General features: G+C 43.1%; 1 protein-coding gene across 3 annotated transcripts in view; it reads left to right on the top strand.

Annotated features, from left to right (window-relative positions):
- Positions 1–2,332: 2,332 nt before the first annotated feature.
- LRRC31 (leucine rich repeat containing 31) overlaps positions 2,333–13,304 on the top strand; it is a 48,250-nt gene continuing 37,278 nt past the window's right edge. For all 3 annotated transcript variants that reach the window (XM_061167873.1, XM_061167872.1, XM_061167871.1), the window contains exons 1-3: positions 2,333–2,634; positions 8,851–8,994; positions 10,953–11,120. In XM_061167873.1, the coding sequence (XP_061023856.1) occupies positions 2,448–2,634; positions 8,851–8,994; positions 10,953–11,120 (499 nt within the window). In that variant the 5' untranslated portion in view covers positions 2,333–2,447. The remainder of the gene's footprint in view (positions 2,635–8,850; positions 8,995–10,952; positions 11,121–13,304) is intronic.

The raw sequence follows: 13,304 nt of genomic DNA, 5'->3' as shown, positions 1-13,304 counted from the left end.
AAGAGGAATTTCCCAAAGACGTTTTGAAAACACTTCTTTCCTAAGCATGAACATGGTAACCTACTGCTTAACCCACTGTGTATCATGAAAGAGGCGGGTGCTTTCCCCTTTGCTCCCACAAGCCCGCCTTCCTCGTACTTGGGACTTTTCTGATTCCCTGGTGCCTCTCAGAAGCTCTCTTTTCCTTTCTGCTTTCCTCGTTCCCCACTGTGTGTTACTTCCTCTGTGTAGTTTCTAGCCCTCCCTGGCTCCCGGCCCTTCCCATTCTGCTCTGTAGCGTCCTCGTGTACACGGAGAACCCAGCAGGGCCACACCAGCTGGGTGGGGTTTCATGCGGGTAAATGACCACATCCTGGAGCACCACCCCGCAGGGTTTTCTTAAGACTTGGGAGTTGAAGTCACAACATTTAAGGAGCGGGGAGAAAAAGGGAAAGCATTTACTGGGATGGCTCTCCAGAGAATGGCTGTGTATATACCTCCAAAAGGTGAAATTGAGTGAAAGTGACCATGGAGGTAAATCTTGGGTGGATGCCAGAGAAGCAGTGAAAGGAAAAGGGCCCTTGGGAGATGGTGGAATCGAAATGGGGCAGGCACGGCTGCAGGCTGTGGCTGGATTCACAAGCTAAAGGTCTCTCCCATCTAACCTTCTGAGGCTTGGTCAGCTGTGGAGCTGTAGCTGGACAACTGTCTGGTCCCAGGGCTGTCTGTTCCTCTTTACACCTGGGCTGAATCCTGCTCTAGTTTGAAAAGACCAAAAAAAAAAAAAAAAAAAGACCCCTAGCTGTTACTTATGAAATAGTACTCCAGGGGACTTCCCTGGAGGTCTAGTGGTTAAGACTCCGAGCTTCCACTGCAGGGGGCATGGGTTCCATCCCTGATCAGGGCCAAAAATAAATAAGTGAAATAATTAAAGTAGTATTCTAGGTATTAGTAACATTCCATCCCCCAAGCATGGAGGTGGGCTCTGCAAGGTCATTGAGGATCCCCTGTGAGCAAAATGTTTCTTGAACCATTCTGGAATGTAGTATTACAGAAAGACCTATATTATAGGGAGGGAGCCATGAACATCGTTATTTCAAGAATATCTATTAGGCCCGAGCCTAAGGACAGAATCTAAACTTTAATAGCAGAATCTAAAATTCCATTTATTGTTTTATCCCTTTAGTTTAAGTTTTTAGTACTTAGTTGCTTTGCTCAGTCGTGTCTGACTCTGCAGCCCCATGGACTGTAGCCTGCCAGACTCCTCTGTCCATGGGATTTTCCAGGCAAGAATACTGAAGTGGGTTGCCATTTCTTACTCAAGGGGATCTTCTCTACCCAGGGATGGAACCAGCATCTCTCTTGGATCTTCTGCCTTGACAGGCGGATTCTTTACCACTAGCGCCACCTGGGAAACCCTGTTTAAGTCTTTAATCCTCCTGTAAAATGTAAGGAGATCCCAGGAAGGATGATAGATTAAACCCTCATGAATTTTGAGCCTCAAGTCACACCAGACCCACCCCTAACCTCCAGCCCCCACATCTCTTGCTCCAGGCATCCAGAATCCTCTCCTAGAGGCAACCCCAGGCTTCTTTAGGTCTTCATACCTGGAAGCTTGTGAGACTGATTTTTCCTGCCTGGGACACTTTCCCCTCTCTTTTTTAACTATCTCAAACCCCAGATAATGTCATTCATTGCTCAGAGTTATGCTCCAAGCCAGGCTTAGTTCAATGGTGGGTTTCCTGACCACAGGGGTCTCTCCTCCCTGACGGCCTTTGTCCCAGGGTAATTATTGGCATATGGGCACATCTTTCCATCAGGTTAAGACTTAAGTAACATAAGCTGCGTCTTGTTAGTCACTGACTCTCTTGCGTCAAGAACAGTATCTGGCCCAGAGACGTTCACTTCGTGGAGTGAATTAATTCCTGACTGCCGATGTGTTTTTATGGGAATAAGTGCAGGGCTGAGTAGGGAAGGTGAAAATGCCAAGAGAAAAGGAACAGTGTGCCAAGAGATGCACCTGGAGTCACTGCAGCAGTCTCCTCTGGGTGACAATTTTGCAAAGGGCCAGGGAGCTTAGAGGCATGCCAACTTCTTTTATACAATCTCTCTCAGAAGATAACTATGACTGTTGAAATATAAAAGGTATCGACACATTCAATGCACTTGTTGAAGTGGTGTTTAAAGAATCGTTTCTCACAATAAAATAGGGCAAAGTTTCAAACTCAAATTTGCTTTGGATTTGTATCTGCTGCCATCTGTTAGTTCCAGGATCCTGGGTTACGTCCTTCTTATTACTACGTTAAACATTACCAGCAATAAGAACAGAAAGGGGAAACAAAAACGTGTGTAGGGAAGCTGGATTTCACAGAGGCTTGACAGTCTTATTCCCTTTTCTTTCCAAAATCCTAGAAAACAGAAAACCACAGGAAGATGGCTTATTGAGAAAGACCCTATTCAACTTGACCATGAGTCGAACAGGGAAGAAAAGCTCCTCAGATGGAGAAACTACACCCCAGGCTCCACTTGTCAATGAGAGCATCAGGGGGTCAAAATCCAGGTTCCCCAAAGCTGGAAGCAGAAAAGAGAGCATTGACCCTAAAACAACTGATTCCCAATCCCAGGACAAGACACCGAAGACAATCTCAGACATTGGTAAGCTTCTGCTTAAGATGTTATTTCTTAATTTTTTAGAACAATTTTCTCCCCTAAGGGCTTCTCCGGTGGCTCAGAGGTAAAGAATCAGCCTGTAATGCAGGAGTTGCAAGAGAAGTAGTTTCGATCCCTGGGTTGGAAAGATCCCCTGGAGGAGGGCATGGCAACCCACTCAAGTATTTTTTCCTGGAGAATCCCATAGACAGAGGAACCTGGTGGGCTACAGTCCATAGGGTCACAAAGAATTGGACATGACTGAGAGACTTAGCATTCTCCCCTAAAGAGATGACATGAGTTAAATGACACCTAATATAATAAAATCTGTTCTAAACATATATTTTGTTAAATGTTTTAAATAATTTGCTCATTTTACTTTTAAATTATCAAAGGTAATTATGTCACAGAAAGGTTTAGAGAAAAATACCCAGTTTCCTTTCATTTTAACACAAAGTGCTATCTCTTCAAGATTCTTTTCATATGCATATATCTATGGTCAGCCAACAAATATTGAGTACCTCCTACGTGCCAGTCACTTATTAGAAATATAGCCATGAAGAAGAGAACTTTACATACACAAAGAACCAAAAGCAGGCATACTTTTTGTGTGATAAGTCATATGAAAACCAATAAGCAATCTAAGGAGAGACAGAATGGTGGGCTGGGGTAATTTTAGATGCAGTTGGCAGGAAGGAGTTTCTGATTTAGTAGCAGAAACTCTGAGCTGAGATCTGAAAGTCAGCCACGTAGAATGAATGAAACCAACCATATAGATATTTTAGGGAGTAGCTTTCCAGGCAAAGGGATCTGTGAATGCAAAGGCCCAATATGGGAGTGAGCCTGGAGTGCTTGAGAGCTGGCCAGGAGGTTAGGGATGCTGAAGTAGGATAAAAGATGGAGAGAGGACAAGGTAGCAGAGGCCAAATGGACATACTTTGCACAATTAGAAGAGCTTATAAAACCCCCCTGAGCTTACATGGAGCTGTGATCCTACTTCTGGGACTTATTATACTGTTCAGTTCTCACAGGGTTACATGATGTTCATGTGCCTACTTTTGACAGTGGCATAATATTCCATTCCATGCCTATGGCATAATTATTTAAGTTCCTCTTTTTGCCCTCTGGTGAATATCTTTGGCTTTCCCTCTCCCTTGTCTTCTGCTTCCCTGTGTTACACTAAATAGCTGAAAGTTCCCAGCACAGAGATTACATATTCAAGGGTTATGAAAATATTGCCAATCTCTCTAAAGTCATGACATATACAGGGTCATCAATACATTATTAGAGTAAATGTATTTTTAAAGCATTTACACTTTTCATGCAAACACATATAAAAGAACAGTACAAGTCCCCATGATTACCTCCCTCTAACAATTATCAACCCATGGCCAGTCTTATTTCATTTATACTTACCCCCATGTCTGTCAGATTATTTGTACCAAATACCAGAAATATCACTTTATCTGTGAGCAGTTTGAATACATTTTTGAAAGTGGAAAATTAAGAAGTCCATCTTTAAAAGAAGGTAATCAGAAAGTTGTTGCTATTTGTTCTAAAATATGACTTGGAGCTTTAGGAACTTGGTTAATGGATACCCATGTAGTAGTGCTCAGTCATGTCTGATTTTTTTGCAACCCCATGGACTGTAGCCTGCCAGGCTCCTCTGTCCATAGGATTTCACAGGCAAGAACACTGGATTGGGTTGCCATTTCCTCCTCCAGGGGATCTTCCCAACCCAGGGATCAAACCTGCATCTCCTCTGTCAGCAAGTGAATTCTTGGGAAGCCCCAATGGATACCTATTATCATGATTAAATTAACAGCGCGATCAGCTGGTTATCTCAGCTGGCCAATACCAGCCCCTCAAGATGTGTGTGGCTCTCTATTTTCATTTCTCCCCAGACTCAGCGGCCCCTGGAGTTACATGAATTGTCCCCCAGATGGCTCTGGGACCTGGTTGGTCTTCTCTGTTGCTGTCTTGGCTTTCTTGTCTATTGCATGGACCACTTCCACTGTTTCTTACCTGGTTTCTCTCCTCCTGGTCTTGCCAGCCTGTCCCCCACACTTCCGCCGGATGCTCTTTCTAAACCACGGATGTCTTCCACTGGTTTGAAATTCTTCACTGAGTCTTTCTTGCCTTGAAGAGAAAGTCTATACTCTCAAGCATGATCTTCATGGTGTTTGTGGTAAGCTGAATATCTCTTCATGGCCTCTGCCTTCCCCCAGCCTCACATTCATCCTCTACTGCTGATATTCTGATTTACCTGCTGTTTCCTGATCTGGCCACATTCCCCCAGAATGGTTCCCTGTGCCATAAAAGACCTTCCCTTGTGTCTCTGTTCTCCCTCTGCACCCCTCCCCCACTTATCCCTCCCTCCTGACCACCCAGCTGGCTGACTCCAACTCATCTTTAAGGTGCAATTTATCTACCACTTTCACTTGGGCTTCCCTGACAGCTCAGACAGTGAAAAACTTGCCCGCAATGTGGGAGACCTGGGTTCGATCCTTGGGTTGGAAAGATCCCCTGGAGAAGGAAATGGCAACCCACTTCAGTATTCTTACCTGGAGAATGGCATGGACAGAGGAGCCTGGTGGGCTACAGTCCACGGGGTTGCAAAGAGTTGGACATGACTGAGCGACTGATGCTTTCACTTGGAAGCTTGCCAAGACCCATCCCAAGAACCGAAGCATTTACTGTCTCTACCCTGGGCCACCTGGCACCCCTGCTGGCCTCCACCCTTGCACTTTTCCTCTGTACTGTGACCCTGGCTCTCTCATCTGTCTCCTCCATCAGACAGGTAGCTCCTTGATAACAGGAGCTTGTTATCTTGATTCCTTGCACTGCACCACCCACGTTACAAACATATAATCATGTTTTATGAGAATATTAGGATTCTTGGTTGTAAACAACAAAAGCCAACCTCTCCAGGTTTAACTTGGAAAAGAACCAAGGTGAGAAGATCCTGCTTGGCTCACAGAATCTCCTGGAGAAGCAAGAATTTGGTTCAGCAGAACAGCAGCCAGAAAAGGCCCTGAATCGCTCCACGGAGCTGCTCATATGTGGTCACTTTGCCGGCCCCCCCCCACGAAGCACCAGCCCTCCTGTAGCAACAGCCAACCTGTAGCAGATCTGACTCATCTCTTATATATATTGAGCTGTGACATATTTTTTGAAGGAAGAGCTTCAGATTTAAAAAAACATATATATGGTCTGTAAGACGATGTGTGGGGGCCTCAAAAACTGGTACTCATATTTATACTTAGGTGTTTTGATACAGATTTATCATCTTGATTTTGGTAATTGAGGAACTATAAAGCTAATATTCATTCATTCACTCATTTAGCTATTTGTTCATTCAACAGTGTTTACAAAGTATGTATCATGTCAAAGGTATTGTAGAGGCCATCTTCCTGGGAAGGTTCAGCAACTTTAAGTCACTACACTCCTGATAAATGATTCAGGTGGGAATTATAGTTTCCATTTTATAGATGAGTAAATGAAGGCTCAGAGAAGTTAAATGACTTGCTTACCTGATGGACCCACGAGTTGATCCAGGTTTTCCAGTTGTGCTGCCTTGGACTTGCCAATCATATAAAATATATATTACAGAGCACCCAAGTAGGATGTGGTCTGCAAAGGGATTTCAGAATCTGTCAGTTGGTTGTTGGGCTGCACCCCGCTGGCCTGCAAATCTTGTAGTTGCCCCGACTTAAGACCAAAGAAAAAGCCTGGTGACAGCAATAGAGGCATCAGTGTTCATTGGTTCGGGGCATCTTACAGAAAGGTCCTGGAGTCACACCCCACCATGTGTGACAGACAACGGGCAGGACATGGCAGCAATCTGATATTCACCAGGAGAAGGAGGCTCCCATTTATAGGGGAGGTGGGCTCATCAGTAACCAGGGAAGCCAGCAGCTGGGGCAGGGGGCAAGCAGGCAGGCAGTTACTGATAAAGCCCTGTAATTAAGAGGATTGGATAGTCATGTGAGGAAAGCAGGGCCTGGTCAAGCAGGGGATGGACAGAGATCAAGAGAACAACCATCCTTAATGGCCTAGCCATCATTGGTGGTGGTGACCTTGGAGAAGCAATTTATTTGGCCATGTGAGCGTGGCAACCAGAAAGTGGAGGATTAATTGGTAACTGTGTTGAAGAAGTGGGGTCAGCAAGCACGCTCCACTCTTTTCAAACATTTGACAGTAAAGGAAATGATTGACAGAACAGTGGCTTGAGGAGAAAACAGAAAAAGAAGGCTTGGTGAAGCTGGAACTTGAGCACGGTTGTATGTTGAACCTACAGAGATGAAAAAGCTAAAAGACAAAAAGGAGCACCATAAGACACAATGCAGAGAAAAAAACTTTAAGCACAAAAATTTTAAAAGCACACACACATAATGGGCTTCAGAGCAGATTGTTCTGGGTTCAAATTTTGACTCTGCTGCTGACCAATTAACAGTCTGAGTCTCAGCTTCCAAATCTATGAGACAGTGTGCTTACGACTCCTCGCATCAAGTGTACACAAAATGTTCTGTCCTCACTGGCATGTAAGAGGCAGTCCCTCCTCGTCTCCCTCATCCATAACTCTCCTCTGATCCACCCCAAATTAGGGTTGTCAGAAAAAGAAAAATACCTGCATTATTTGGGATGTACTTTTACTAAACAATGATTCTTCCTTTATCAGAAGTTTAAGGTAAATTGGACATGGTATTTTTGTTTTTCTTAAATCTGCAACCCTACCTAAAATAAAATACCTTGTATCCAACTTACTATAATAAAAATTGAAGGCCAGAGTGAAGAGGTAAACAGTGGGAGGATGATGCTGCCTCTTGCTGGTAGAATGTGGCAACACCAACCATCCTATCAAAGATGTACAGCCTGTAGGTGGTTTTCTTAAGAATGGCAAGCCACTAGACCCACTGCAGAAGAGAGATGGAGTCTTTATTATCCTGCTAATATTTTAGTCTAAATTTACTACTATGGTAATGCTGCTATCTTTTCATTTTCCCTGATGCCAATATACTTCTTTTTCTTTATATGATTTGTATACTTTTTTGTCAGGGTTAGTAGAGTATTACTGTACATTCTGAACTTATGTTTTCCTATGGATTCCAGTATGCATACTGTTTGTATGTATTTTACTTACTTATTTGGCCTGACCACACAGCATGCAGGATTTAAGTTCCCTGACAAGGGATTGAACCCATGCCCCCTGTGGTGGGAGGGTGGACTATTAACTATTGCACCAACAGGGAAGTCCCTATATGTATTATCACTACAGGACCTCATTAAAGTCACTGTCTGAACATGCTTATTCATTTTGTCTTACAAAAGTACAGTATGTTCCACATGTGGCTTACATGTTGACACATGCAGTAGTAAACAATAAAGTTAATACATTTATTAATTATTAATTAATAAAATTTATATAGTCCATGGAGTTGCAAAGAGTCAGACATGACTGAGAGACTAACATACACACAAAATTATAGCTTTTTATTTTTCATTTTTTTATTTTTTAATTAGCTTTTTATTTTTATTTAATCTTTTTGAATGTTAGTGACATGTTAGTGCAGCATTATTACAGAGGAACTTGGCAAGGGTGTTACATATGTCCCTAAAAAAAAAAAGTACTTAATAACAAAGACAAATGAGGTTTTCTAAATATATTCTCTGGCAGAAGTTGAGAAAATACAAAAGCTCTTGTAGGCACTACTCTCTCTGGATTTATCAGTTGAAGGGTCTAGGAATGAGCAGCATGAAATGAGCAGCAAGGGCTTCATGTGCTCCCTTTAGCCATCTGAGGCTCGTTGGGAGTGACTGCAATGTTCTCCCTTCCCTGTTTATCCTGTTAGGAGGCCAGCATGTGGGCACCTCCCCCAGCAGTGCGTTCACCAAGGATGTCTGTGCATCCTTTCACCAGAGCTGTCTTAAACGCGGTGCTAACAAGTTTACCACTTCGTCTAGGAACATGATTCAGCCTCCATGCAAGAAGCCCAGGTCAGGCCATGAAAGAAGAGCCTCTGAGTTCCTCAGGCTCCATTGTAGGAAAGGGGTCCCTAGAGCAGCCAGTGTTGAGCACCAGCCACCGGGACAGAGGTCAGGTTTTGTCCCCTTCTGAGTTGAGGTGTCACAGAGGACTCGGTCACAGTTGTCTGTCTTCTCACGTGTCTCATCTTTAATACTGTCATTCACAGCAAATTCTTCTTTATTCTTATCATACAGCCAAGACTCTCACTTCAGAAACAGAATTGGGATCCAGGATGGAGGAAAACGAGTGGTTTCTGCAGAAGCTGGGCAGAAAGGCTGTCAACAAGTGTCTAGATCTGAACAACTGCAGGCTGACAGCAGCGGATGTCAGGGAGACGGGTCTGTATGGAGTCAACCTTATCCAGAGGCACAGAGGGCGCAGAGGGCTGAGATGAGCAGGCAAAGCACTCCGACCTCACTTGGTAACCCGAGGTCTGCAGGGTGGCCTAGACAATTCGGGAAGAGCAGCTACATCGCTAATTTTTTTTTTTTTTTTAATCAATTGATTCTTCCTCAAGTTTCAAAGATTTGAGCCCAAGTTTAGGAGGGAAGTTTGTTTTCCCTGAGCAATTTTACCTCTCTACTAATTACCTTTAACTCTCTGAAATTCATCTGCTCCTGCATAGGATATAAACTCATCCATAAAAGCAAGCCCTGCTGGGAATTTAAAGGGGCATCATGTTGCTGTCTGTGGAATGAAAAGTATCATTCCTAGTGATTACAGCTCACATCTTTTTTTACACAAGAGTACAACTACTGTTTGTGACACTCCAGTAGGAGTTTGGTTGCAAAGAACCCTCTCTCCAACAACACCATCATCACCTTCTTAAAGAATCTCTTTTTTTGGATATCTTAAGTCAAGTATTTAATCTCATTAAATGTGTCTACCAACAGAGGAATCAAAAGAACTGCGTTTTGAGTGAGGGGGGTCAGTCCTTGGCTATTTTAATGAAAATCCATGCCATTACATTTGAGACAGATCTCTTAACAGGAAACTGTAACCATGCCTGTGGTTCTCAAATGCCTGTGTACGTGTCAGAATCTTGCAGAAGCTGTGGAAATGCAGACGCTTGAGTCCAACCCAAACCCACTGAACTGAAATCTTCCAGAGTGGGTCCCAGGAATCCTGGTTTTTTGCCTTCTAATGTGTTCAATAGACTTTCGTACTTTGTAAAGTTAGGCTCATGGTAAACAAAATGAAATTGCTGAAATGCTTTGGGCTTCCCTGATGACTCAGACAGTGAAGAATCTGCCTGTAATGTGGGAGACCTGGGTTCAGTCCCTGGGCTGGGAAGATTCCCTGGAGAAGGAAATGGCAACCCACTCCAGTATTCTTGCCTGGAGAATCCCAAGGACAGAGGAGCCTGGTGGACTATAGTACATGTAGTCGCAAAGAGTAGGTAGGACATGACTAAGTGACTAATGCTTTGAATGCTGGTAAAAAGAAAACATAAACAAAGTTTTGCCCCTAAGTATGTGTTCAGAATTTCTTCAGAATGGTGGAAGGTCAGGAATTGCTGTGCCTGTAACTCTAGAAGCTCACCATGTAACGTCTAAATCCTGCCACTGTTTTGACATCCAAGATATTTACTTAAAGCAAGCAAGCAAAGACACCTTTCAACCTCGACTTTGGCATTTCCACTCTCAACTCTTGTTGCCGCAGGAGATAAAGATAACCTTGGAGGATTTTGTTCACGGAGAGCAGCTTCACTTTTCATGGGCAATGGAGGAGACTCAGAGAAGGTTCTGGTCAGGCTTTGTGCCTGTCTAAACCTCCACATATTGGCCCATGTAGGTATAACAGGAGGTTTGTAAGATGGTGCTACCCAGGTGATCTAGATAAGGAAAAAGAGTTAATGGGCACGGTCTGAGCAGTCCTGGCCAATGGAGTGTTCCCCAGGCCTTCAGCTTGAAGATCCAATAGAATGACAGGGTGGTGGATGTTAGAGGGTTTGCAAAATAATAGGACCAGTATACACACTGTAGTGACAGCAGTAGTGACAGTTGTAGTTGAATTACCATTTCCACTACAGTAAAGGAATTATTATGAAATCTCAGAGAAACACCACTGCCTTTTCAGAATGCAGTTATTTGGCAGAAATAAAAAAGGTCCCAAGAAATAGGATATGTAGTATCACAACATCTCCAGTTGCACCCCTGAGGGAGCCCTGCTGTGCGGAAAGTCAGCCCGTCCATCCTTCTATCCTCTTACAGAGCAACAAGCAGCAGATGGATCCTGTTTACTACAAATCACAAATTCCACATGTAAATCTGTCTTTTCTTGTGTTCACTTCTAGTTGCTTTGCTGCCTTCTCTCCCAGACTTGGAAAAACTGGATATTTCCTGGAATGATGTCATAGGTGGAAACCTCCATGTATTCACCCAGCAAATGCATCTTGTCACCAAGTTAAAAATCCTGAGGCTGGGTAGTTGCAGACTTACCGCTGAGGATGTTCGGGCATTGGGTATGATAAATACTTCCCTTGAGAGAGTGCTTGGCTGGAAGGCTCTCTGCAATCCAAACCCTCAAGGGCAAATTACCTGGGTGACCACTCCCTGTGGATTCCCGTGGACGAGGATGAAAGCGCTGTCCATACATGATGCAATGCTGTGTTGAGGATTTGCATACTTTCTAGAGAACTGTGTAACCTGCACCCTGAATTGCACTAAGCCCTGGGATAAAGAGGGGAACAGGCTGACCAAGCCTCTGGTCTCAGGGAGTTTAAATGGAAATAATAATTGCAAAATTTTTGCTCACTCTGGGTCTGTTACCTCATCTGTAACACAGAGAAACTGGGATAGATAAATTAAGTTCCTTTCCAATTTCAAAATACTCTTCTCTTTTCCCATTACTATTTTTAAAAAATTGATCAAAACAAGATTTTTCAAATAAAAGCAATGGTTTAAGTAGAACCAGAACCTCAGTTAAGTTAGTTTTGTATGTTGAACATTGAATAACCTAAAATGTAGGCTAAAATTTGTCATGCTGCTAACCCAGCTGCTTTACTGGAATGCTTGCTGATTTTAGATGCCAGACATACTTTTTTAGTCTTCTTTTCATCTCAAGTCTTTATTTCAATGATGTATTTTGATCATTTACATCTTGGCAAAGATTTCTGTAAAAGCAACAAAATTTATGCCAATGTCTTTTCTCTAAACTGGAGGAGGAAATGGCAATCCACCCTAGTATTGTCAGAAATATCCCATGGAAAGAGGAGCTTGGTGGGCTACAATCCATGGGGGTCACAGAGTCAGACATGACTGAGCATGCACAGATGCACTTCTCTCTAATCATTCCCTAGAAAATGGCCAGATCCTAGTTCAAATACTGGTCCCACTTCTAACTACTTTTGTGACCATGGACAAAACAACCTTTCCGAGCCTCGGTTTTATTACCTCTGAAGTGGGAATGATATCCACCTCAAAAAATTGTGAGGATTAAATAATTTTTATAAAGTACCTACTACATGCTTGACACATAGTAGGCGCTCAATAATCGATAAGTCCCTCTTTCCCTATTTCCCCATCCAAAATTACCTTTCTGTGGTTTTCTATGATCAATTTAGCCTCACAGGTTAGCAGCTGGTTATCATGTAGCAGAGTCTCAAATTTAACATACTGTTACTCAGTCATGAAAAGAAGTATAGTTTCTTAATTTTTGACTAATCTAATCTTTTTCATGATCCTCCAACCTTAAGGAACCAGAAATTAAATTTTCTTTAATGTTTAAATTTAATAAATTAATTTTAATTTTATTTTTTTAGGCACTGGGTCTTCATTGCACAGACTTTTCTCTAGTTGTGGCAAGCGGGGTCTACTCTCTAGTTGCAGGGCATGAGTTTCTCACTGTGGCGGCTTCTCTTGTTGAGGAGCACAGGCTTTAGGGCACTCAGGCTTCAGTAGTTGTGGCACAGGAGCCTAGTTGCCCCGAGGCATGTGGAATCTTCCCTGAATAGGAATCGAACCAGTGTCCCCTGCATTTCAAGGAAGATTCTTTACCACAGACCACAAGGGAAACCCAGCAAGTGGAATTTCTACCCTGGGACTCACTCCAAACTCATCTGGTCCAGGAGAGAGTCTGCAACCTTGTCACTGATATTCTGTGTCCTTTTCCCTCTCCTCAAGAAGTTATCCTCTCTGGAAGGACTTCTGTGTCCTCTTTACCAGGAGGAGCTTTCTTATCATCCATACTCTGCTTAGCCGTAATGGCAGATGGGGCATAAGAAAAGTAGGAGAGTAAATGGTTTATTGTTAAGAAAGCATAAATCAGGAGTCATTCCAACATTATTACACCTGTTACAATTGCTTAGTGCAGGATGGCAAGTGTATAGTGCTCCAATATTAGACGTACTACAGACAATCATGCCCTCTTTCTCCCTGATCCTGGGCATGCCTCAGGGCTATTAAAGTCACACTCCATTGACTGGCAATGGCATACAAAGTGATACCTGTTTATCGACTTATGTTGTTAAACTTCCTGAAGAATTTGCATTTTTAAGTGGGGCTCTTGGACTCCAAAAACCTTAAAGTGAAAGTTGCTAAGTCATGTCTGACTCTTTGCAACCCCATGGACTGTACAGTCCATGATATCAGAATATAGTCCAGAATACTAGAGTGGGTAGCCTTTTCCTTCTCCAGGGGATCTTCCC

This window comes from Dama dama, chromosome 19, assembly GCF_033118175.1.
Source record: "Dama dama isolate Ldn47 chromosome 19, ASM3311817v1, whole genome shotgun sequence".
Taxonomy (NCBI): domain Eukaryota; kingdom Metazoa; phylum Chordata; class Mammalia; order Artiodactyla; family Cervidae; genus Dama; species Dama dama.
The sequence above is the reverse complement of the archived record's forward strand: the minus strand, read 5'-3'. Positions and strand labels throughout refer to the sequence as shown.